This window comes from Podarcis cretensis (assembly GCF_951804945.1).
Source record: "Podarcis cretensis genome assembly, chromosome: 3".
Lineage (NCBI taxonomy): Eukaryota > Metazoa > Chordata > Lepidosauria > Squamata > Lacertidae > Podarcis > Podarcis cretensis.
The window spans coordinates 81,877,420-81,904,445 of record NC_137172.1 but is presented as its reverse complement, the minus strand read 5'-3'; the positions used below and the strand labels follow the sequence as shown (position 1 = coordinate 81,904,445).

Genomic DNA, 27,026 nt, shown 5'->3' with positions numbered 1-27,026 from the left:
CTCCCAGTACGTTTCCGAGCACAATTCAAAGTGTTGGTGCTGACCTTTAAAGCCCTAAATGGCCTCGGTCCAGTATACCTGAAGGAGCGTCTCCACCCCCATCGTTCTGCCCGGATGCTGAGGTCCAGCGCCGAGGGCCTTCTGGCGGTTCCCTCATTGCGAGAAGCAAAGCTACAGGGAACCAGGCAGAGGGCCTTCTCAGTAGTGGCGCCCGCCCTGTGGAACGCCTTCCAGCAGATGTCAAAGCGATAAACAACTACCTGACATTCAGAAGACATCTTAAGGCAGCCCTGTTCAGGGAAGTTTTTAACGTGTGATATTTTACTGTATCTTTGGTTTCTATGGAAGCCGCCCAGAGTGGCTGGGGAGGCCCAGCCAGATGTGCGGGGTATAAATATATTATTATTATTATTATTATTATTATTATTATTATTAGCCCGAGGTACTACTTCCGGGTTAGCCGAGTCTGTAACCCGAAGTGTTTGTAACCCATGGTGTTTATAACCCGAGGTACCACTGTACTGGATTTTAATTATGAGCTACATTAGGAGCTGATTGCTGATTGGAAACTGGGATGAAAAGATAATAAATTCTGAAACTTTACAAAAATACCCATTTCCCCCCCACAAACCTGTTTTGAAACGACAAATTCAGTGATAATGTCCAACCTAATGCTGCTTTTCACATGCCTTAATAGTATTTCTGTAGGCTCTTTATCATTGGTTATATCTATCTTTCTCAAAAAAAAGAGAGAAAGACTCTTCCAAAGGAAACAGGCAGCTTAAGGCTGCTATGACTCTCAGTGGCATGGCAGGGTCTGTTGTGCCCAGAGCAGGAGCAAAGTCATCTTTGACTTACTTTCGTGGATAGTAATGTGGCCTCAGCAGGTCGCAGCTCTGCCCTTGTGATTGTCAGCTTATAGCTGAGTCACGTGAGACGGGCATATGAGTGCGAAGTGCAAGCAGATTAGCAGGAGATGTCACAAGCTGTTCAGTAGGACTGCTGTGCCTGCCGTTTTCCTGGACCAGACCCTTCTGTTTCAGAGACACTGCAAAATAATAAATGGAACCGCTCAATTTGATCAACAATGCAATAGTGTGCTTCTTTTTGCAGGATAAGTTCAGGGTGAAAGCATGAAGACACAAATGACATTCCCCCATGCTCATATTTTACCCTTATTTTACTGACCAGAAAGAGAGTGAACTCTCCTTAGGTGTCAAGGTGAATCCTTGACTGAGCCAAGATTTGAACTCAAGTCTCTCATGCCTCTTTGAGGCTGAGGGTGTTGAATTGTGATGCTACGTTTTCTAGGTTTATATGTGGCAACCACAAGAAAAATCATGCAGTCCTGTATGTCCTCTATGGTTCTTGCATGTTTTCTTTGAACACAGAAAGTCTTCTGGTTTTTAGAACAGAAAAGTATGATAAATTTCAGAGGCATGGATGCCTTTTGTGCTCTTTTAGGACAGTGTTTTGACATGGGTAGTGACATATTTGGAAAGTGAACCTATCACATCTCACAGCACACATCCGTGATTAAATTTATGGTCCAGTTTTTGTTATATTAATCAATATTCATTATTGCCAAAATGTTTTGGGGGGTGTTTTTACTTTTTGAAATATGGCAACCCTAATACGTTTATCTGGAAAAGCATTTCAGTGATTATGAAAGGTAAATTTTAAAAATGAGGTAATAAAATGGCACTCACAACAATGTGTGAGGAGCTGCAAATGACCCCACCCAGAGCAACTATGCCATGGCCACTGTTGTGAACAGAACAGAGTGAGTTGAACAGATTGGAAAAGTGCAATACTCTCATGAATGTGGAAAGCTGCCTGGGTTGATGAAAAGTTGGCTGAATGACCACAAATGCATGGAAATTAAGAGGTCTTGTTCTTTATTGGTATCCACTATTGAGCTAAAATTTTGAATCAGAGACAGCAAATACAGTCTCAGAGCTGTCAAACAATACTATGCTTCTGCTCAAGTAACTGACAATCCCAGACCCGTACCCATGTCCAGGACACATAACTCCATCTGCTAGAAACACTTAGTTTTATATTCTATACATGCACATGTGCATATTAAGTTACCTAAGGCTAAGCTCTTCAGAACAAAGATCATTACATAGCATTTAAATGAGAGATCATGTAGACAAAACAGAATGTAGCATCTGAATAACTCTCTCCTGCCACTAGATAGGTTAAGCAAGAGAGCTTGTAAAAATAAATAGCAGTCTGTAGCCAATATAAGTATTTACACAGCAAGTTAAATTAACCTGTATGCACACTATTTTATTACAGTTATCACAGAAAACATTTATCCCTGGTGCAAATCCACTGGTGTTGCTTGTGGTGAACCATGGCTAGCTTGGCCCCATTATTCCTGAAAATTCCGAATGATTCATGTATAGCAGTGGTGTCCAAACTTTTTTCAAAGAGGGCCAGATTTGATGAAGTGAAGGGCCATAAGGGCTGACCAAAGTTGTTGACCACAGGGGCCAGATTAACCTGACTGGTGGGCCGATTAGGTCCCCCAAAACAGACTTTGTACATACCTGATGTATAGGAAACCAGTTTTCCTGGTAGTTCTTTATACTTCGCATTAACGTACTAATTAGCAGCAGGCTGCTTAGTTAAGTTACACTGACCACATCTGCACTTCACAGTAAAACCATGGTTTACTGTGCATGAATCAATTACACCTGCTCTTCTCTCCCATAGTGCTGGGGAGAAACAAACCATGGTCTCTGGCTTAGTACTACATAAAAACCAGGGATCATTATTTGTTTCACTCAAAACCACTGCAGTCAGCGGGGCAGAACAGGATGGCTTACCAACACAGAGATTGTTGATGGTAACTGAAAAGGAGATGGGAGAAGCAGCAGGGAGGTCAGTGAGAATCAGATTAGTCCTGATGCAGAACTTGTACTGCACCAAACTGTCAGCTGTCTTGACCCTCCATGCAGTGACCTCCATGTTGGGAAGCCAGGTAAGCAGCACCAAACCACTTTGAAAGCCACTGCTGCTCTAAACAAATCATGATGATAAGCCAGGTTTTGTACTTGGTTGGTCAAGAATAAACCACCATCCCTGGTTCAGACATTATGTTATGCCAGGGATTTAGGTTTGCATCCTCTATGCATTAGCAGGGAATGGAGCAAGACAGCCCAGATTGCTATGTTCACCACAAACCTTTAATTATGGCTTACTGTGATATGCAAACTGAGCCTGGATCATAGCTGTCAACGTTTCCCCTTTTTTAAGTGAAATTCCCTTATTCCGAATAGGATTGACAGCTATGGTCCTGTATATTCATTATAAAAATAACACCCTACATTTACACTGGGCCTTAAAAAAAGAATCTGAAATGTCTTAGAAATCATTCTTAGTCAAGCTTTCAAAACACTCCTGTGAGGTAGGCTAGTTCATCAGCCCCTATTTTACAGATAGGGAAACTAAGGCACAATGTGGTGCAGCTACAACCCTATACCCACTTAACTGAATGAATTACATATAGAAATGAGCTTCTGTTTGTGAATTGCCCTTCTTTGTACAATCCTGCACATGTGCAAAATATTGCAGCAGGGGGAGAAATCAGGACCAGCACACATACACAACTGGTTGGTTAATGTTGTCAGTTCTGACAAGCTTCTAATATCTGTTGAGGGATGTGGAGATTAATTCCAGGGTTCCCTTTTTCCTTTCTTACTACTTCAAACAAGGATCTCTGGAGTGGGGTACCTATATATTGCAAAGTAACGAAGATAAATTAGCCTATGTATCTGATACTTCTCTGCTCCCATTTCCTGCATGGTTCCCAGCTTTTGATATCCCCCTCTTAATATTTACATGGAAGTCTTCATTATATATTTCCTCCTTTAAGAAAAGCCCAGAATTATTGTCTATGAAAATTTTTTCTCTGTATGTGTTCCTATGTGTGCGTATTACATAACTGAAGATAGCATTTCCTACATCTGACAAAAATGAGCCCACAAAATGTCATGTCACAACAACCCTGTTCACCTTTAAGGCACCACTCTTTGCTGTTTTTGCATTCAGAATGAGCTTCAGGTTCATATTTCCAGTGTTATTTATCTCTAATTCAAATAAATAAGAAAAAACCAGAGTACCAAAATGTAGAGCTTTGTGGGCCATGCCTAAACCTGATCCTTACGTTGCAAGAAATAATCCTTTATGTTCACCTAGGCAGCCCTACTCCCCAAAAAGACAATAACATTTAGTCCACTGAATGCCTAGAAGATCTATAACCCCTGACTGAATTTGTTCCCATGTACAGGGAACATTATAAAGATGTGTGGGGGGTGTAACTTTCCTCCTGCAACATACAGGAGTTTGTGAGGAGGGAAGAAAGATAAAAAGTGCTTGTGGAAATACACTGGGATACCCAGCTATCATGTGCAACCTCACTTGTAAAAGCAGCCTTCTTAAACAGCATCCTAAGAAAACCTGCTGTTTTCGAGATGGTTTCAGTCACCATATGAAGCCCCTTTTTCTTATCAGGCAGATTAGCTTGGGTGGTTTGTCCATAGTAGTTGCAAAACAAACCCTACAGGTGTCAGCTTGCTACCCCTTATAATAAAAACCACCACATTCCCCATAAGGGTGTAGCAGTTTCCCTTGATTTCAACATTTCATAGCAAACTCCAAATCTACTCCAGATCCCTTTTAAAAGTGTAGATCCGGCCATCCTTTTGCCAGCATCCACTTGTAAAAGACACATGCAGTGACTGAGATCCAAAGCCAACAGCTGGATGTTTTCAAGTATGAAAGTCAAGACTATCAAAAATTAACAAAGGAATGGGAAGCCTAAATTAACTGGCACAGGTGAATGGTCTCCAAATAGCATTGTGTGTTGCAGTGCCTCCTTTCCAACACACATTCCAAAGGTGCAACAGGACGGGATTGCTTTATCTCTCAGAGGCCAAAAAGCCTCAAAAATCACAATAGTCTTTAAAGTATCTCCTGGGAAAATCACTGCCTTAGCATATTCAGCAAAAGACAGACCAGTATATTAAATTAAAAAATATATAGGTGCCTGGAAATATTACTCTGGAGTATTTGTCAATGGCGTGTGTGTTTTGCATGATACGGAGGCTAACATGTCCCTTCAGCCCTTTCTTCCTTGAGGAGTTAGACTCATTATTCAGGGCCAAATGGACCACCATCTTGTCTTGCTTATCCTCCTCAGCCACCATCTGGCCTCTTGGGTACTCTTCTAGGCTATTGGTATCCGATTCACTGTAAATACCATCCAGCATCATAGTTTTTGTAGAAGGTATTCCACATGTGCATGGGAACTGAGAAAAGAGAACAATAAAAGGCAAATGAAAACTCAGGCATTGCAAAAACAGAACAGGGGACAAAAATTACACCTTGATTTTATACAGAAAATGCATTAATGTTGCAACTGAAAATCGTATTCTCTTTTTCTGCAGTTTCCCAAAGTTATTATCAAGACACACTAAACCCATACAGGTGTACTATCCATCTGCTCATGAAACCCTGTATGGGTTAAGCAAAGGTGAATTCAGGGTGGAAAATATTATTTGTGTGACATAAGATAACAATAAGTTTTAATTCTGAAATTTTGCATCCATTTGGACTTACATTTCCTTGCAGTAAAGGTGCAATACCAATTGTATTGCAAAACAAAATAAAAAAATTCCTTCCAGTAGCACCTTAAAGACCAACTAAGTTAGTTCTAGGTATGAGCTTTCGTGTGCATGCACACTTCTTCAGATACACAATTGTATTGCAGTAAAGGTGCAATACCAATACTAGAGATCCTTTAACTACCATATTTTTCTTATTTTCTGGAAGTCTGCAGCTCAAAATTTGATTGAAAAGTAGCTGAGGATAAAGACAACCTTTCTTTTTATACAGTAACACTGACTTACATAAATGACTGTAGAACTCAGAATGGTGATCACACAAATTATACTTTTCCTTTTTCTACAATTAACAACAATATATGAGTCACCATAAAAGCAAGGTAAAGGTAAAGGACCCCTGGATGGTTAAGTCCAGTCAAAGGTGACTGTGGGGTGCAGCGCTCATCTCACTTGAGGCCAAGGGAGCCAGTGTTTGTCCACAGACAGCTTTCTGGGTCATGTGGCCAGCATGACTAAACCACTTCTGGCGCAACGGAACACTGTGACGGAAGGCAGAGTGCACGAAGCCTTGTTTACCTTCCCACCGCATCAGTACCTATTTATATACTTGCACTGGTGTGCTTTCAAACTGCTAGGTTGACAGAAGCATCTCATCCTCATCATCAAGTGGTGCTGTGGTCTAAACCACTGAGCCTCTTGGACTTGCTGATCGGAAGATTGGTGGTTTGAATCAGCACAATGGGGTGAGCTCCGTTGCGCCATAAAAGCACAGCAGCCTGGACCAACTCTATTCACACAAGTGGCAAACACTACAACTAATAAGCTTCAGATGAGGATGTGTATCCCCATCGGCATTAAATGATATTTCAAGCCAGCTGACTGGGGCCTAGGTGAACATCGTGTGGTTCAGCTGCAGATCTACCTGATCAGATTCTGGTTTGCTTGTTTAATTGTGGGAAAGATGCATGAGCTACCCCTTTGCACTTGACATGGAAAGTGCAAATAGGATGCATATGTCATTCAAGCATCTGTTCCGGCCCCTTAATTAATAATTAATTATAAAATTATAATTAATTAAGGTCATTTATGAGCTCTCTTCAATAGCAGGAGTCTCAGGGCAGGGTGCAATTCAGAAGACACAATGAAAGTATAAAAGCAAAGCTACAGAGTTCACAGAAGCCACAACTTCTGTGTAACGCAAGAGGCCCGTCTATATTTTGTATTGCAAGCGTCTAGCTCCTACTATTATATTGGCTGAATCCAGTTTTGAAATGCGCACCTGACTGGTCAGGGCTTCGTCATGATTCATCAGGAGTACCTAAAAACAATGCAGCAAACACAGGGAAATGCCATACTGAATTTCCCCCTTCTTACCCTCCCTATATTGTCTTTGCCAAAGTCCCAGGTTGCAGACTTCCCCAGTTCTGATCTTAGTTTCCTTCCCTCTGTTGTTCCTACTATCACCAACTCCTGCTTTTGTGGTGTCAGGGATTCGGAGTCAGCTTGCATGCTCTAGACAAAAATTGTTCACACACACAGACACACAAGGGTCAGTTTTCCTCATTCGCATTCACTAGCCCCTAATATATTAGTCAGGTGTGCAGGAAGTGCTTCTCACCTTTTCTCGCAGCTTCCTCTGCTTTCGCTCTTGCACAGTGGTCAGGTAGTTCACAGCTGCGTACTCTATCACCGAAAGGAAGACGAACACAAAACTGACCCAGAGGTAAATGTCCACAGCCTTGATGTAGGAAACTCGAGGCATGGAGGCATTGACGCCCGTGATGATGGTAGACATGGTCAGCACCGTTGTGATCCCTGAAAAGGCCCCACACAAGTGTTAAGAATTGGGTTTAATTTCAGCCGGGTCTCATAGCCACAGAACCTGTTTTCAAAAAAACTATTGCTCAGTGTGGTACATGTGAAGTGATAATGAACAGAATCTGCTTGAGGGTGTGCAGACATCCTCACCACTAAGCAATCACAGACAGACACCAGGCACACTGTGTTCAGTGGAAGAACTTGCAGGAAGGAACACTGGACCCCCTGGACTATTTTAGAATTAAATTACTGTCAACAAGCATCTATTATGAAGCTGAGCTTAGTTTCAGTGTTAATCACTGGGTCTTAGTCTCTCCCCATTTTAGTTTGGAGAATACAGTAATTCAAGAATGAGAAACCTTTTGACCTCCAAAAGTTACTGGACTGCAACTCCCATTCCATCAAAAGCCAGTGTGGTATAATGGTTAGTGTGTTGAACTACAGCCTGGGAAGCCAGGGTTCGAATCTCCTGAGTGACTTTGGGGCCAGTCATTGCCTAACCTTGGTGGGGATTAAATGAGGTGTGGGGAGAGCCATGTACACCACCTTGAAGAGCTACTTGGAGGAAAAGGTGAAATATACTGTAACAGGTCATGATAGTTGAAGCTGCTGAGAATTAAAGCCCAACAACAAATGGGGGGTGACAGTTTCCCTGGCCCTGCAGTAATTAGACTCTGCCTCTCACGCAACTTAGGTCCATTAACTCCAATGAGTCTACTCTGAGTGTAACTTGGTTGGATATAACTCACAGGGACTCTGTAGTTTTCCTTCCCTTGTATCCAGCTCTGCCGTCCTTTATAAAAGTTGAGAATCACTCACCTAACGATACTCTAGCCGGCACAGCCCTGCGATCAATCCAGAATGACACCCAAGATAGCATGACCATGAGTGTGGCTGGAAAATATGTTTGCAGCAAAAAGAAAAAGATGTGGCGACGTAACGTGAAGTTAATGTACAAGCGATTGTACCAACCTGTTAGGGAGAAAATGGCAGCTATTAAAAATGTGTGGTAGGTCTCCTTATGGCGGTATGAGCAATAATCAGGTGAGACATAGTATGTAATACAGAGATAAAAGTCCAGCAAAGGGAGGGCAGGGATAAAGGATGGTTCTGAAAGTACAAAAATAGAAGAACAGAAAAAGAGACAAGGAAGAAATATTAATATTATATACTATTACAATGGTACCTCAGGTTAAGTACTTAATTCGTTCTGGAGGTCCGTACTTAACCTGAAACTGTTCTTAACCTGAAGCACCACTTTAGCTAATGGGGCCTCCTGCTGCCGCCGTGCCGCCGGAGCACGATTTCTGTTCTCATCCTGAAGCAAAGTTCTTAACCTGAAGCACTATTTCTGGGTTAGCGGAGTCTGCAACCTGAAGCATATGTAACCTGAGGTACCACTGTATATAGATAACACTTTCTCTGTGTGATTAAATTTAAAGAATTCATTTTGACTTCGGAACAAGTTTCTATTCTCATTTTACAAATGTGGAGCGAGACTGAGAGTGACTTTGCCAAAGGATTTACACAGTGAGGTACTTAATACTGTTAGTATTAAACTACCATATAAAATGACACTTTTGTTCCTTAACAGCAGGTTGGGGATCATTAACATATACACAGAGTGCCTTTGTGCTTGTGGAAATTACGTATTATCTTAGAAGATCGCACAGCTTTTGGTAAATTTAGTACCATCCACTGATCTCCAGTATTTTCACACCTTTTTTGCATTTCCACATTGAAGCCTACATTATATAGAACGTGTGGATGATTTTAAAATGGCTTGCTCATGCTTTGATTGCATCCACGCATGCATGGAAATAGCATGAGAAAGTTTCAAAGGTGTTTATTAAGGCCAGACTAGATCCATCAACATGCAGAGTTTGACCCTTAGTATTATGCTCAATGATTTTTAAATACTCACAGAGAACAGACAGTGTTTGTGGTATAGTTTTTAGAGTATTGGACAAGGGTTGGAGAGTTCCAAGTTGAAATCTCTACTCAGCCATGATGCTCACTGGATGACCTTTGGTCAGTCACTATCTCTCAGCCTAACCTACCTCATAATATTATTGCACAGATAAAATGGGGATGGGCAAAGCTTTGAATCTTGCCCTTCAAAGAAAGGCAGGATGATGGTGATGGTGATGATGATGATGATGAACAAAAGACAGAAAAGGGACTAGTGAAGTTTTATTGGCATTTCACCAGGCAAACTTGTGAGGCTGAGTTATAAGTGTGGCAGGCATTTAGAAGAGGATTAGAAAGAAAACCTGATACCAGTGCTACTATAGAAAGCGAGTCTGGAGGTTGTATGAAATTTTTGTATCAAGAACTGAGACAAGGAGATTTTCTCATCTGTTTTTAGAGATTCATTCCCATTTTTCCAGTACAGCATCAGATCTTCATCTGTGTAAGCATCTGTGGAGGGTAGTGATGGGACAAAAATAATATTACATTTATAGGTCAACAGCAAAATAGTGAAATAGTCAGATGAATCAATGGCTTAATGTGAGAGGGCAATAAAATAATCTGTTGTTTTTTAAATATATAATGGACCTGGGTGCTGGCTGGTACTGATACTAATCTCCTGTATTTTTATCTTGTGAACTGCCCTGAGATCTTCAGATGAAGGGTGGTATATAAACAATAATAATCTCACATAACTAAACTGGGGTTCTTAAGAAAACAGGCAAACATTGGACAGAGGAGGAGAAAGTATTATTACACATACATGCTTGATTAGTATACCTCTACTCTCAAACTTAAAAAAGGTTTATGCAGCAATCCTACATGCATTTATTCAGAAGTAAATCCTGTAAACTCAGTGGGATTCACACTCAAATCTGCATAATCCTATGCACATTTACCCAGAAGTAAATTCACTCTTTTCAGTTGGGGTTATTCCCAAGTAGGATTGGGTGAATCTGTCAATTTTGGCTTCCCTCTGTTTCTCATTATCATAGTTTTAAGTTATACACATCATTAAGAGTTTACTATTAATTTCTCACAATATACACAGTTTTGTATGCAATTTCTTTATATATTCCTTATATAAGCATTTTTGGAAGGCATTTTGGTATGTTATTTTCACTCATATATACACTCATATATGCATCTTTGTACAGATTTCCTGGCTAGAGAATGCTTTGCAAAATTTAGAGAAGTGCGAATCTCAAAGGATGGCTGTGTTTCAGTGATGATGAGATAGGTTCTCCTTCAAATGCAAACTAAACCGAATTTCTCCCTATTCCTACTTCCAAGTAGCCATACATAGGATTGTAACCTTAAGCTTCTGTCCCTCTCCTTCAAGGACTTTGGGAATAACAAAGCTATAAGTGTGGTGTGCTTGGGATCTTTTATACCTTTTTTAAAAAACCAAACTGTAATTTTAAACATTGCACACTACCCCGAGTGTTACTTTTGTTCCAGATGGGTGAGACATGCACACATGCATTAACATAAAAATTGTTAATTCTCAGCACTCTCACCAGATGACAGTTCCCAGGATTCTTTGCACAGCAGCCATGAGAATTGCACTGTTATAGAAACAGTTTCATTTGTAGTGTACATATACACAAAATTGTTGGAACATGGCATGGCTAAACGGTAATACTAAATAGGGTCTTGCTGTATATACCATGAGTGGTGAACCATTTTTCAGCCAGAGGACACATGAATGTAAATTTTATGGTTCACAGAGCAATTAAGCCTCTTCCAGAGTCAGGGATGCTCAGCATTAACATCTGCATAATTGAAACATGCCTTTTCCACCTCCTAGACTCCACGGTCTGCAGGATGTTCCATTGGTTGCCCCTTGGTTACAGTGACATAGACATTTACCTAGACATATATCCAGTCTCTGATATGCTGGATTCTATGCTTGATCAGCTCTTATATGACTACATTTATTGACTTGTGGTGCACAGTCATCGGCAGATCCTATGGATCCTATGTTCACTTTAACATGCACACTTCAAACAAATCCATAAGGAATTGTGTAGACATCTAGGAAAACATTGCAGATAGAAACATGAATGCCACATACAGCTTTCGAGCTCCAGAGTACAAGTCTGCGAATCTAGCGGAAATCGGCTGAAGTCCATGTTGCACATGGCTGTAACTGTGATCCTAGAAATTCCAAAAAGAAAAGTCAGTTTTGCTAGGTAGGGAATAGGACTGAGTTACAGGTGCAGGGAAAATATAGGAAGATAGTACCTTCCCCAATCTCCATACTTGGGCAGGCTTCAAGTTGTAATTGATTCAACTGGTAGATTAATAAAATTACAGTGTAATTGCAGATTAATTAGTGGAGTTGAGATAAACAGGATCACTGTGGAGGCCACATGCACTAGGTTTTTCTCCTCCTTTCAGGTATTATATTAATTCCTGTTTTGCCACATGATATACAGAGGAAGGTAAACAGCGTTTCCGTGTGCTGCTCTGGTTCGCCAGAAGCGGCTTAGTCATGCTGGCCACATGACCCAGAAGCTGTCCGCGGACAAACACGGCTCCCTCGGCCTATAGAGCAAGATGAGTGCACAACCCCAGAGTAAGTCATGACTGGACCTAATGGTCAGGGGTCCCCTTTACCTTTACCTATACAGAGGAACAAGGGCTCCTGAGTGTGTTAGTTAAAACGCCCGTCAGATATTAACCATCAAATATTGTTATTACATTGTAGAGCTATTCCAAGATATTTCTGGGCAAACAATACAGTGCTGTTCACATTGAGCTAATTGGTGCGCTTTTCACCTCATACTATAGAGCACATGGCCATCCGGGAACACCCGCAGCATGATGTTGTCAGTGGTTGTGTCATGAATGAAGGATCTCTTTGAGTGAACGAAGAAGACATCTGGCACCCAGATCTTCTTCACCAGCCTCCCATCGAAAGTCATGCTTTTGTTAGTATGACTGGGAAAGGAGAGGCGCTCATCCTTCCAGTAATGCCTCAGGTACAGTGTCATCGTAAAGTCCTGCAACGAGAGGAAGAAAAAGGGGAGATAATGTGTCTTGTGGTTTATGCTCCACACATGTGAAAAAATGAGTAGAATGGATGAGGAGAAAGTCCAAATGATGTATCCACTGCTGAGGTACGGAATCACTGTTTGTCTTTAGCAGCATGCCAGAGGACTGAAATGCCTTTCTTGTCCTCCTCAGTTGTTTACCTGTTTATGAACACATAACACACGTAGCTGCTTCTTTGTTTAAAGTCAAACCTATAATGATATCTCTATCCGTGGTAATCTCATAACGATATTAGTTGTAAGAAATAATTAAAAGTCAAGAGTGGGACACCTTACCTTTACCTGGAAGCAAAATATGGGTTTTTTTTCCTGACTAGGCACAGGTAATCAAACCTTAATTGAAAATTACATACCATATCGACCTCAGAAATACTGTCCAAACTTTCAACCTGCACGTCCACCCCGACAGGAATAGCAGGGCCTGTGACAGAGTGAAATTGAACTATTAGAAACTACCTATTATAAAAAAACTATTCTTATACAATTATTTACATAAAATTGTCATTAAATATGCCATACGAAACCATACAGTACCACACCATATAAATACCTTATTAATACCTTAACTATTAATATCTATCTTCAGCATTTCATAAACATCCTTTAAAAAACTTGTTGTTGTTGTTTAGTCGTTTAGTTGTGTCCGACTCTTCGTGACCCCATGGACCAGAGCACGCCAGGCACTCCTGTCTTCCACTGCCTCCCGCAGTTTGGTCAGACTCATGTTTGTAGCTTTGAGAACAGTGTCCAACCATCTCGTCCTCTGTCGTCCCCTTCTCCTTGTGCCCTCCATCTTTCCCAACATCAGGGTCTTCTCCAGGGAGTCTTCTCTTCTCATGAGGTGGCCAAAGGATTGGAGCCTCAGCTTCACAATCTGTCCTTCCAGTGAGCACTCAGGGCTGATTTCCTTAAGAATGGATACGTTTGATCTTCTTGCAGTCCATGGGACTCTCAAGAGTCTCCTCCAGCACCATAATTCAAAAGCATCAATTCTTCGGCGATCAGCCTTCTTTATGGTCCAGCTCTCATTTCCATACATCACTACTGGGAAAGCCATGGCTTTTACTATACGGACCTTTGTTGGCAAGGTGATGTCTCTGCTTTTTAAGATGCTGTCTAGGTTTGCCATCGCCTTTCTCCCAAGGAGCAGGCGTCTTTTAATTTCGTGACTGCTGTCACCATCTGCACTGATCATGGAGCCCAAGAAAGTAAAATCTCTCACTGCCTCCATTTCTTCCCCTTCTATTTGCCAGGAGGTGATGGGACCAGTGGCCATGATCTTCGTTTTTTTGATGTTGAGCTTCAGACCATATTTTGCGCTCTCCTCTTTCACCCTCATTAAAAGGTTCTTTAATTCCTCCTCATTTTCTGCCATCAAGGTTGTGTCATCTGCATATCTAAGGTTGTTGATATTTCTTCCGGTGATCTTAATTCCGGCTTGGGATTCATCCAGCCCAGACTTTCGCATGATGAATTCTGCATACAAGTTAAATAAGCAGGGAGACAATATACAGCCTTGTCGTACTCCTTTCCCAATTTTGAACCAATCAGCTGTTCCATATCCAGTTCTAACTGTAGCTTCTTGTCCCACATAGAGATTTCTCAGGAGACAGATGAGGTGATCAGGCACTCCCATTTCTTTAAGAACTTGTCATAGTTTGCTGTGGTCAACACAGTCAAAGGCTTTTGCATAGTCAATGAAGCAGAAGTAGATGTCTTTCTGGAACTCTCTAGCTTTCTCCATAATCCAGCGCATGTTTGCAACTTGGTCTCTGGTTCCTCTGCCCCTTCGAAATCCACCTTGCACTTCTGGGAGTTCTCGGTCCACATACTGCTTAAGCCTGCCTTGTAGAATTTTAAGCATAACCTTGCTAGCGTGTGAAATGAGTGCAATTGTGCGGTAGTTGGAGCATTCTTTGGCACTGCCCTTCTTTGGCATTGGGATGTAGACTGATCTTCTCCAATCCTCTGGCCACTGCTGAGTTTTCCAGATTTGCTGGCATATTGAGTGTAGCACTTTAACAGCATCATCTTTTAAAATTTTAAATAGTTCAGCTGGAATATCATCACTTCCACTGGCCTTGTTATTAGCAGTGCTTTCTAAGGCCCATTTGACTTCACTCTCCAGGATGTCTGGCTCAAGTGCAGCAACCACACTACCTGGACTAGAGTCCTTAAATATACCTATTAATATGATCTCACAAAAATTTCCAAAATATACTATGTAACTGAATATATTAAGCTTTCTATAGCTGCATAGAGTCTAGCTCAAAATTGGATATACTACAACAATGGAATTGCAGGACTCCCATTTATTTATTTTTTCCTGCTTTTGTTTTGGATATAATTACATATCTGACTGCTTCCAAGTGTCAGCTAATTGTAGAAACTGCTAATAATATTCCTAGAAGAAGAGTTGTTAGCACAGTGCTTTAAATTGCCATACGCATTTGACTTTTGTAAAGTCTACATCAGGGGTAGGCAACCTAAGGCCCGGGGGCCGGATCCGGCCCAATCACCTTCTAAATCCGGCCCACAGATGGTCCAGGAATCAGCATGTTTTTACATGAGTAGAATGTGTCCTTTTATTTAAAATGCATCTCTGGGTTATTTATGGGGCATAGGAATTTGTTCATATTTTTTTCCAAAATATAGTCCGGCCCCTCACAAGGTCTGAGGGACAGTGGACTGGCCCCCTGCTGAAAAAGGTTGCTGACCCCTGGTCTACATCCTGACATCACACACAAATCACATAGCGTTTATGTTCAAGCATAGTGGAAAGAATTTTTAAAAAAGAGTATCCTGCTGAGTAGTAGTATAAAATAGCAGGAATCATTTAAAAAACTACAGCCATGGTGAGCACTTTTTATAGAATCAAAAACAACATAAATCCAACAGCCTCAAGCCCTGCCTGGGTGGGTTTAGAAGGTTGTCCGTGCTGCAGACCATACTGTTGAATTAAGCATCTGGTGATGAGTCACAGGAAGATGTCAAGAGATTTCTGATCTCGCTAATCCTTGCGGTCATTAGAGAGCTGCTAGGTTTTTAATCCTGTCTCTGCTTCCAACTAAACTACACAGTGGTAGAAGGGGGAGGTCGGGGGGGGGGGGATGCTGCTCCAGATGATTAGTTAAATTCGTCACCAACTAACACTATAGAAGGGGAAACAAAATAAAACTCTGACGTACAGAAAATAAAGGGTGGGGAAGGGAACAGAAATTGAAAACCCTGAAAGTATCTGTTAGAGATTCTAGGAGGCAATACATGAGGAATGTCTCTTACACAAGTCCCTATCAAATGAGCAGCTGGGGGTGGCAGTAGGAGCTGCCTGGTGATTGGGAAGCTTATTTTGCCTATGGCCCCCAGTCTTAGCTTGCTTGGTTTCTCTCTCATAGTAAATATAAAGCAGGGATGGGGAGCATCTTTCCCTCGCAGGCTGAATTCGCTAGAGGGGACAACTCCACAGGGTAACTGCAACTTCCATCTATTTCAGTAGGGGTTGTGTGAGAGACCTTCTCACTGATAACTTTGCTCCCTGCTTCCATCAGTTCAGACTTTCGTCTACTTTTTAATGTTTTGTTGCTTGCTTGAGCCTGTTCAGGACTCCTTCAAGTGACCTACTGTATTTATTGAGCATTCTTCCTGATTTGCTTGCACAAAGCTTACAGGGAGGGTAGATTCCTTTTGATTTGATTGCAGGGAAGTGATACGGCAATGAGCATTCATCCTGATTTGCTTGTGGGACATTTACAAGATTTTCTATTAATCACTCGTTCGTTCCACACTTTTCATTGCATTACTCTGTTACTTTCTTAGAGGAAAAGAAGTCAATTTCTTGTATATATAGCTAATTTGTTGTGCTACAGTAACAGAGTGCTTTAACTGTGCAATCCTACATTTCTCAGTATGCACTTGAATCCCTCTCACAAAATATTAACACTTTGGAGGCAGCCTCAGTTAGGAATTTTGGCTTATCTTGCATATGTTTATCCTTATACTTGTGTTTCTAAGCATCTGATTTAATCACAGTAAAATATGGAAATGTATATAACAGCTCTCAGTTGGACTTCATAAAGCATATGAAACTTCCAATTACAGGGGCAGAACTTCCCCGGCGGCACCCTGTGTGGTGCCAAAATTTGGTGCCCCTGAGGCTCTGCCATACGTCTGGATTTTCCTGGACATTAGTGGTATTTCAAAGGCAGAATGTCTGGGAGGAATTTCCGAAAGGCGGTGCTTTGACCTGGATCTTAGACAAGTCAATAACTTTCGGGTCTTCCTAAAAAAAAAAAGCTCAACGTGGCAACCCTAGCTCTGTGCCCAGTGCAACCAAACCAGTCACGTCCCCCTAAATACGCTTCTGCACTTCTCATTTTCCCTCAAGCGGCAAAATGGGATGAGCCGTCCCTGTAAACAGCATTTAGGTGTTTACAGATTTTGAGTAATAGAATGAGCATGTACAATGCCGGCCAGCCACCTCTAACTATTAAACGATATATATGTCTGGAATGTCTGGCAACAAGTGCCAGCTGTGGTGAGCCCTGGCATGACCCACAGCAGCCCAGGTGTCGATGTGGGGTGTTTGGCTGCTACCTACATCATCTGCGACCCTGGGGTGGTTATTTAGGGAAGTGGGTGCTGGGCTGGGCTTCAGCTGCAAGGTCTAGCCTTAGCTGCATCACTGCAGAGGAGCTTCTTGAGAGCCAAGATCTTGTAGGGAGGTGGGGGCTGTCATGGTGCTTTGAAGAACTTGCTTCTCTCCCCTCCCCCTTGCCCCCTTTCATATACTGCTATCCTACATCTGAATGAACCTAGCAGGGTTGACGTCACTCCAGCTTTTACATTTGTGTACACAACATTACGTCAGCGATTCACCATGGATGACTGGAAGGTTCTGTAGGTTAGGATTAAGTTCTGCTGGCAGGGCTCAGCAGAGAAGCTTATGCTGCTGCACCTGCCCGCTAGGCTCCAGGCTGTGGTGGCTAATCCTGTCGTTCCGTGAGCAACATTTGCTATATTTTTATTTTCAAATTGTGATTGGATTTTAGATCTCCTTTAAGAGGCAAGAGATTAATAATCTGGGAGGCTGAAGCCCAGACTTGACCTTGCATGAAAAATAAGCACAGTTTTAATTATACCAATGATCAAGTACAAGGTGCCTTCCGTCCACTTTGATTTGTAATGTTTTATAGATTTTATTTCAAGGAAAGGACATGCTAAATTTGGTTGTGCTCACTCCTTCACTGAATCAGTGACCAAACAGATCAAAAGGGAGCACAGTTACAGTGTCTAAACAGTGCAGTACGCACTTCTTTTGACAATGTGCCCCCAAACCTGCAAAAGCAGGAACAGGAAAGGAAGGCACATGCAGCATTAATCTAACATAGAAGCTACCCGAATATACACTAGTTAGGCTATTTCTGTCCAGATAAGGGCACGGCTGAGCCACCAGCCAAAGGTGATGGAAGGCACTTTGCACCACTGAGGCCACCTGAGCCTCAAGCGACAGCAAAGGCTCCAGAAGTACCCAAAAGCTACGTAACTCACTCCTTCAGAGGGAGTACAGCCCCATTTTTATCCACAGAGCCCTGCTCTGGTGCCCACAGGATCATCTCCCCTGCATCTCCCTGCTGCCAAATTGATGCTTGAAATAAACATTATGTTGTAGCCAATGCATCAAGCCACAGTGTGCTTAATGGCTGTGGTCTGTGTGTCATGCCCATGACATTTTCTTCATTTTGCAAACATGCCGACAGGCACCCAAAGATAGCAGAACCTGCTTTTAGCTCATATGTGCCAATTAAATGTCACCCAGTAGGAACTGGCTGGTACTACACTGGGTGGGGAATAAACCATATCACAGGAACCGTATTAGGCTGTTCTTCAACGGAAAAGATACAGCTATTTTAAGTATCAGCTAAAGCTGCTTATTCATGGACTCCCTATAAAAAAGAGAGATGTCCTAGATGAAATGCTTACAGTGAGAGTTTGAGGAAGGGAGCCCAAATGAAACATTTACATAATCTTTAGATATTAATATTTGTAGTAAATAATACCTGAACATCTGCTAGCTCTGACAAGGTCATTGGCACTGAGATAACTCTGAAAGGGTCAAATCAAATGTGCTCTCATATTAGGACAGGAAAAGGCTCTGCCACATGCAAGGAAAGGAGAAGTCAGATGCATGAGGTGAACAGAGAAGATTTTAGATATATATTCATATGGGATCTATATATCCTCTATGGTGGGATGCGGTGGACATGCCAAACTGAGACAAAGGCCCATCTATACTGCTGTTTAATGTGGACACTAAGCTTCCTGTACCTCCATGAATGAATCTTTATTTGCATCAGCCATTGGCCATAGCAATAAAACAGCATCCATTCATTTTCCATTGTCCATGTGATATTCTCCACAAAATCAATGCCTTCCCACCACTTTCCTCCCCCTTCGTCCGAATTTTCTCATACCGTCTCCTTTTCAGAGTATCCGTGGTATAACAAAATCCAGATTGAGGGAGGGAAAAGTATGGCAAGGCAGTGATTTAGAGGAGTGCATCATATGGACAATGGAGAATTAATTGAGGTACAGGAAGCTACACATTAAACAACAGTAGGGATGAGACCCAAGAAGTACATCCTAAGAGCTGTGACCCAATCACTTAGGTAAGCACACTGAGCTGCTGACACAAATTAGATGGTAATTCCATAGCTCCAGTCAAAGTTGTACCCAGATTTGTGTGCATGCCTACAGTTAAATTCAGCTTGGTGCTTACGTACTGCATCTGCCACTAACATGCTTTCTGGGTTACAGGTATAAATTGTGCAGCTTAGAAAAGGTCAGTGAATATTTTAAGCAAAATCTATGGAGCATGTGCTTCTTTACCACATTTACAGGTCTGACATTTTATTATGTTTTTGTATGTACTGGAAGCCACCCAGATGGGTAGGATATACTACTACTACTAATAATAATAATAATAATAACTACTTGTGCAAAGAGGATCAATCGTCAATCCTGGAGACTTGAACTCAGTGAGTCCCCACAATGCCGTTCCCACCATTTTTTGTGGGGACGAATTTGCAACACCCCTCCAGTTACCTCCAAAGGCTGGTCTCATGGTGAAATCATGGTCATCTACCCTCAGGAGCTGTTCACTTTTTCCTGTCCGAGTTTTGGTCATGTCATGGTTCTTCTTATATATGTGACTAAAATGGAAAGCAAAGAACCAACTGTCACTCCTAGTCATCCAACATCATCATCTTCATCATCATCATCATCATCATCATAGTACTGAAATTCTATATAACTTGGATATTACAATGGAAGTTGAAGTACTTTCAGACTGTCGCTATATTGCGGGTGGGATTCAAGAGCATGCCAGCAAATTTAGTTTGAACAATAAAAGTGAATTTGGTGTTCTTGCACAAAATGTCCACTTAAAAAACAACAGACTTTTTGTAGCAAAGAAAGTGTTTAGGAAATGCTCTAGAAAGTGTGGAACAATCATTGCTTGACTCAGTGCCACATAACCTCCCTGCAACTTTTGTGCAAACTATTCAGGTTGAATCCTCAGTAAACAGGTTGATTGGAAGTGACCTTATGGTTAACTAGCATAGTAGCAAAAAGATAGCAGAGTAACCTCTTGATATAAAAGTGAATATAACATACATATGTGGAAATTTAATTATAGTCCAGCTAAAGGTATACAGGGGTCAGTTAGGTAAGAGGAAAATGTCTAGTTTTCTAATCACTACTGATTTAAGAGGGGGGGTTAGAATAAATTAAGACCCAAGAGCCCTTTGCTCTAGCAGTGAGATCTGCAAAGTTGTACATACTACTGCTACAGTCAGAAACAGATAAATTTCAATGCTAGCTGAGACTGATGGGAGTTCATTGAGTTTGGTCCAAACTTGTGCAGCCCTAAATAGCCTCTCAGGAGTGATTGATTTCTAACATTTTGAAGTATTCATAATATGGAATGAGGCTAGTACACTGTAAGCCTTTGTGGGGCAGCCATATTTGTGAGTTAAGTAACACATCCTCCAACTCAATAGGTGAAGGTCTCCGCCACATCATACCCCATGCCCATCTAAGAACAGGAAGCAGGAGTGTGGAGACTCACAAAATGGTGGCCCCAGTCTTCATTAGTAGTGTACTACCGCCAAACATTACAGTGGGGAGTGGGGAGTGGTTGCCCTGGGAGATGCCATTTTGGGCTGTATGTCCTTGTCACAAACACTGTCAGGGGTTCTATCCAATGTGCAAAGCAACATGCCAGTGGGGAAATCATGGATTAGCACACTAAGCTCCCTTTGTTGGCTCCCATTAACCAGATCGCAAACTTCTGAAGCAGGGAGCCTCAGGCATTCATGGAAGCTCCCAGAACAATTTAGAGCCCTATTCTTCCAGAATTCTCAGTTGTGCATGGAGGACATTCCATGCTTGCCCTCCAACTTGTGGAGAGTGATTTGAGACTGTGGTGCAGAGCTTAGCACACTCATGACTACTATAGTGTTGTCTTTATATATGAGTAGAGCATCTGAGGTTGTTATTGGCACCCGTCTGTCTTGAGATGCAAGAGGCAATGGAGTGTGCCTCCGGAGGTGAAGTAAAAGTGCTGTGTTTGCAGCACCAAAGTGGCCTCCCCAGGGTGTGCAAGCTTGGACAGTTTGTATGGAGGTCCTGGGATGCCCAGATGACAAGATCCCCCCTCTCGGCCTTGCTGATGTGGTCAAAATGCTGGATATAATGTGTATTCTGCATATAGGCAAGGGGTGAGAAGGCCTGAAGAAGAGGAGACATTTTTGAACCTGATGTTAAAGACTAATAGGGAGCCAGTGCAAAGAATGAACAAGATTGGAGAGTGAGGTTATGATCACAGAAGTTGGAGAGGGCTTTCTGGATCAGTTGAAGAGAATCACTATACCAGGAAAGGAGTGATTCCTGCCATCTATATAACATGCAAAGTGACAACAATCTTAATTGAATACAGAGAGATGATGGAGGTCTTGGAGGAAGAAGCAACGTCTTCATTTAAAAGCCCCCACCTCTAATCCCTTGGCTACAACCCACCCACTCAATATGACCATCCAATTCCTCCCATATGCTTGTTGTTTGAGGCAGTAAAAGGGCACAGCTAGCATTAATCTGAATGCTCCAACATTATGTTTCTTCTTCCACAGTGTGCACCTTAACTGTACTTATTTAGTAGGTCTTCACTAGTAAGCAAGCTTATGTTTGAAATTGTGAACAATTATAATGATTAGGAGTTGTATTTGTTTAGTACACTGAAAAAATGTTTTCCTAGTGCTTTCTAAATGTTAAATGAAATTGTGCCTTCTAAATGTTAAAGCAAAAGTGGTCATGGGTTAAAAAACAACAATGTATTTTTTAAAGCTACTAATTGCTAAAATCTGTGTGCTGACAGGTCTCACAAAAAACTGGTTTATTCCACTTTTGTGCCCCACAATGACGAAGAGCTACAAACAGTATAAAACAAGAACAATACTTTTAATCTGAGAAATGTTGGAAGGATAGGGAAAGGAAGATTTTATGAAGCCCACTGCCATATGAAATAATGCCATTATTTGTTGAAGCAGAAAGCATTAATCGATTAACAGCTTGATAGCAGATTAAAAATAGAGTTCCAATTAATCAGAGTCTGCCATCTGGGGCATTCCCAATGCCATTTACAAAGCCACAACCAGGTCTCCAAATTGGCTTCTTCCTTCTATGGCAGGATCTCCCTTCATGTGGAAGAAGGGGTCTTTGAGGAAACCTTGGTCTCTCTTGGATGCTTCTACCCAGAGAGTAGGTCAAAATCCAGAAAAGAGCTGGCCCTACTGCTGGGCAGTGTGTGGCAGCCACCTCAGGTAGCAGTTGCTGACAGTCAGTGACGCTGAGGTGTTGGACAGAGCTACATGTGCCACATGACCTGCCCTGCACCTCCTAAGCCAGTCTCTGCTGTCCTAAATTGTGGTGGAGGATGCTGATGTTGTCCAATTGCCAGTGTTTGAAGTGAGAGTTAACCACCTATCTTTGCTGGCTCCCAGTACATTTTTGAGCACAATTCAAAGTGTTGGTGCTGATCTTTAAAGCCATAAACGGCCTCAGTGCTATACAGCCAAATGAGCCCCTCCACCCCCATCATTCAGCCTGGACACTGAGGTCCAGCACCGAGGGCCTTCTGGCGGTTCCCTCACTGCAAGAAGTGAAGTGAGAGGGAACCAGGCAGAGAGCCTTCTCAGTAGTGGCGCCCGCCTTGTGGAATGCCCTCCCATCAGATGTCAGGGAGATAAATGACTATACAACTTTTAGAAGACATCTGAATGCAGTCCTGTATATGGAAGTTTTTAACATTTGATTTTTTAATTATGTTTTGTTGGAAGACACCCAGAGTGGCTGGGGCAACCCAGTCAGGTAGCCAGGGTACAAATATATTATTATTATTATTATTATTATTATTATTATTATTATACATTATTTGCAGCAGGGCTGGAGAAGCTGTGGTGCTCCAGGTGCTGATGGGACTAGAACTCTCACCCCTGACCATGTTATTTCATTTCTGATAGTTGAATGAATGATATTAAACAATATGCACAATCCCACATATAAATGGTATGTTAAAGCTGTTTATTCTCATTTTTAAAATTCTGCAAAGGGTAGATGTTGTTTCACACCAAAAGGTATTCCTCCATAAAAAGAAAAATGTACTGAGGAGTCAGTTCTTAGGAACCTTAAATTGTGCAAAACTATGAACAAGAATCCCGTGCCCATTTATGCATCTGTAGGCCCTTCCTGGGGACCTGTATGGATAAGTATGGTCCTGCAGCTTTTAATATAAAGGGTGAAAGTCAAGCAAGCAGTGCACCATTGAGTTAAGCAGAGGTTGATGGGACCTCTGTGTAAGTCCATCTAAAACAATGGACCCTGCTTGGAGGATTGCACCATGTTGTAACATTTCAAATCCGAATTATTAACAAGCTGCTTTGTGAAGGCTTTTTTCCCCTTTGAAAAACAGGGTATAAATGCTGTCTTAAATTCTTTCCTAAACAGCAAAGAATTGATCAGTCTTTGTAATCAACAACATTCCCAATTACTTGCACAGTAAAGATTTGGACTGTAAATGTCACAGAAAGGCAAGAGAATGAGGCCAGTAACATGAGGTGAACTAGTTTTGCTGGAGAGAATGTAATCTTCCACCAACAATGGCAGACCAATAAAATAAATCAGCTCATCCATTGTGAATCTCTTACCCAGTGGGACGAAGTTAGTAATCACTTCATGTGCAAAGCTTGAGAGCAACATGCTCTAAGTTCACAGTGTCAGGCTGAAGAAAACACAACTAATAAAAAGATGAAGGTCACAGTGTTTCCATTTAATAAGACGGATTAACCCAACTTTGTTTATAAGGTCTTAACCAGGCAAATGGTCCTGTAAGATGCAGTTCACTGGATGACATAACTCAGTATAAAAATGGATAATATATACTTGGGGTTGCTTAGCAGTTTGGGGGAGATTATCTTTTTCTCATATAAACCATTCACCATGCTCTATGATATTAAATCTGATAAAACTTTACTAAGACCTTTTAGCTGTTTGGTACATGCTTACAGTACTAAAAAAAAAAGTGAGGCTCACCAAATAATTTGCAACAACAAAAGGTAGAATTTATAAATATGAGTATTAGGCATTTATACATAAAGAAAAATAGATATTTAACCAACAAAACAACAAGCCCAACACCAAACAAATAAAACAGAAAAGCTGTAATCCTCTGCACATCCATTTAGTAATAAGAACCACTGAACTAAGAGTTCTTCTCTCTGAGTAGACATGCATGACTTCAGGGAGCACATCCTGAAACTGATACAGGCAAGATATTTAGAGAAGTATATTTTATGTCTTATATTTTATACCTTCAGATCTACAATAGGCTTTGGTCGAGATAAAAAGCAGCCCTACGGGTTGTTTTGAAGTAACAGAGCAGTTGATGCAATGTTCATGTCTGAGAATCTATTCCATAATTACATTATCTTTTAAAATTCTTGGGAAGAGAATCATTATAATAGCTCTCAAAGCAGTAATGCAATTTAGTATTATTCGGGGAACTAGAGTTTTAGCTCTCTCTCACACCAGCAGTTATAGTGCATGTACTTTTCAGGCACACCATGCAATATACAGCAGAACTACATGTATTGAGCATTTTCCTGGTGAAAATATATAGTGAAAACTGAGGAAGTGATCAGTTATTTTAGCTACTCCTTACCTTATTTGCGGCAGCTCTACTTGTCCTGTCCATCTCCTTTTCCTGTGCTTTCTGCTCTCCACAAGGAAGAACAAACAAAAGATCAGCAAAATTAGTTTTGCAAAATTGTAAGGCATTCCGTGGGAATCACTGCTCCACTGTCCTTCAGTTCTGTAACCGCCTGCCGTGTAAGTACACGCTGGTTTAAACATTGAATCAGCTGCATCTCCAGAATCTCACATTTATCAGTGTGATCATTGTTAGAAAGAAAACTGCTTTTCTGCTTTAATATTTTAAACCTGCTTTCCAGGGCTTCCTACTCGGAGCTCTTCCTTTACTTGCTGCTCAGGGATTGGCCATTACTCATGAAGAAGTTAGTCCTATCTGGCAACATTTCCACTGGGTCCTAAACGAGTGCTTTTGCAGAAAGCCATTGGATAAAAAGAATGCAACTCCATCTGCCAGTTTTGTTCTAGCCACTAATCTCGGAATTGCACAATCCTCTGCCAGACTGTGCAAAACCATCTCTCTCTGTTTTTTTATTAGGGAGGCTGGATAGACTGTATGCCTTATAGAGAGCATTCTTCAATGAGAGGCAGGTGCTTACCTGTTCATGATGCAGCAAACATAGCCTAGTGTTACTCTACTGTAGCGTTTGTGATCTTGTAGTTAAGTTAGCCATCTAAAAGAGCTGCCAGCATGCAAACAGAGTCTGTTCACTCTGCTTTTTAAAATCATAGTCTTTCAGTTTTATCATATTTTTAATCAATGCTCGTAAATAATCTTTTGTAAACCGCTGTGTGAGGTCTGCTTGAAAAGCACTATACCTTAAACTGATAAGTAACAAATCAAGTGCCATTTTCTTTAACAGGAGGAAAATGCTAGATTGTTAACAAAATACCGTAAGTGAAATGGCTTAAATTGTTTGTCTTTAGAGCACTCACAGTTGGTTTCTGATCCTGAAATGTCATAATGAATGCAGGTAATGCTTATGCAGTACATTTTGAGCTTTAATTTTCAAACATTTTCTATACACTCACTATCTCTGTCATCCTTGGGGCAACTCCATAAGGTAGACCAGTTTTTATTAACATATTGCACATGGGTGACTGAGGCTGGGAGTGTGGTGGCTTCCCTAAGGCTGTACAGTGAGATAGCTTCTGAAATGCAGATTTCTGGAGTCAAACTCCTAGCTACTACAACAGTTCCCAGGACCTCAAAGATTAAAATGAGAAGTTAAATGCCAACTTTAACAATCCCTTGTTTTCAAAATAAAATGTTATTTAGTCAGAGTTGTTTTGAATCACTGCATAGCCAGGCAGCGCCACTTGCATTTCTATGTGATAAGCAAATTCAAGGAAGAAAATAATTTGGCTTCGTGAGATTTGAATATTAATAGTTGTGTAGCTTCTACTTTGATGTGGCATCTCCATATCTCAGGCCAAGATTATGTGTTATATTACAGGGACCAGACTTGATCTTGATTGTTCTAAGGGCAATTTTTTAAAGCCGCATATTCTATAGCATGTATATAGCACTACAAGTGGAACTCACAACCAAATATTGCAGTACAGTGTGCTCGTGTTCATGTTTTAAGCCAGTCCATTCTATTCCCCCTCCCCTCGTTTTCCATTCCCCCTTTCCTACAGCAGTCAGCCAGCATCCTATGTCCATTTTTACGAGCATCTTTAATTTTAATAAATTTAATTGGTCTGTTTTTGGAAGAATTCCACTCCTATGGCTTTCCCTACTAAAGTATATTGTACTTCTGCAAACTCTGGGGCTGCTGCTTCGTTCCTCTGGCTACACAAGGAGCAGCGCTTGGAGAACTGAGTTTACTATTAGTTTAGACAAGTGAGGACCCGCAACAAATTGTTGCATATTGTGTCAAGGGGAAGAACATTTAAAGATTTATTTTCTCAGGCAGGAGTCTGCCCAGAATGATACTTTTAAATGCAAATTACACTAGGCAAGATACAGAGAAATACCCTGGAAAGGGGATTTTCTTGCCCTTGCCTACCTTCTGTAACACCTTTGCATCCTGAACAGTCACTGCTGGAGGTCAAAGATCTTCCAGAGCAGCATGGTATGGGTGTGTGTGTGTGAAGATGACTCAAATCAGCTGAAATGGATTTCTTACAAAAGGAGTGGCTTTTGGTTGGGAAAGCCCACTGGACAAAGGAGCTTCCGCTCATACTGAGTCTTCACTCTATTTCAGGGGTCTTTTTTGGCACTAGGTAGATTTCATAGATGATGTTAGATTAAAATATCTTGTTTTTGCTTATGGGTTTT

The 27,026-nt window shown here is 41.4% G+C and overlaps 1 protein-coding gene across 3 annotated transcripts; it reads right to left on the bottom strand.

The window, feature by feature from the left end:
• Positions 1 to 1,881: 1,881 nt before the first annotated feature.
• Positions 1,882 to 26,943, bottom strand: GABRR2 (gamma-aminobutyric acid type A receptor subunit rho2). 3 transcript variants are annotated; one of them, XM_079970490.1, is made up of 10 exons: positions 24,756 to 26,943; positions 19,586 to 19,692; positions 12,838 to 12,905; positions 12,210 to 12,433; positions 11,503 to 11,585; positions 9,735 to 9,875; positions 8,274 to 8,426; positions 7,255 to 7,451; positions 7,011 to 7,148; positions 1,882 to 5,321 (listed from the first exon to the last, which is right to left on the bottom strand). In XM_079970490.1, the coding sequence occupies exons 1-10, from the start codon at positions 24,944 to 24,946 to the stop codon at positions 5,013 to 5,015; spliced, it is 1,611 nt and encodes a 536-aa protein (XP_079826616.1). In that variant the 5' UTR covers positions 24,947 to 26,943; the 3' UTR covers positions 1,882 to 5,012. The 3 variants fall into 3 exon arrangements, with proteins under 3 accessions (XP_079826616.1, XP_079826617.1, XP_079826618.1); XM_079970491.1 differs by lacking the exon at positions 7,011 to 7,148; XM_079970492.1 differs by lacking the exons at positions 12,838 to 12,905; positions 24,756 to 26,943 and having other exon boundaries at positions 19,586 to 19,648.
• Between the last annotated feature and the right edge of the window lie 83 nt (positions 26,944 to 27,026).

Bases quoted from the DNA above. Each gene is read 5' to 3' on its own strand.
- GABRR2 (XM_079970490.1), bottom strand. From the start codon at position 24,946: ATGTTTAAACCAGCGTGTACTTACACGGCAGGCGGTTACAGAACTGAA. The intron at 9,876-11,502 runs GTATGTGGCATT...TACCCTCCACAG, and splicing joins TACTCTGGAGCTCGAAAGCT to ATGCTTACACAGATGAAGAT. The intron at 5,322-7,010 runs GTAAGAAGGGGG...CTCTTTTCTCAG, and splicing joins GCAAAGACAATATAGGGAGG to TTCCCATGCACATGTGGAAT.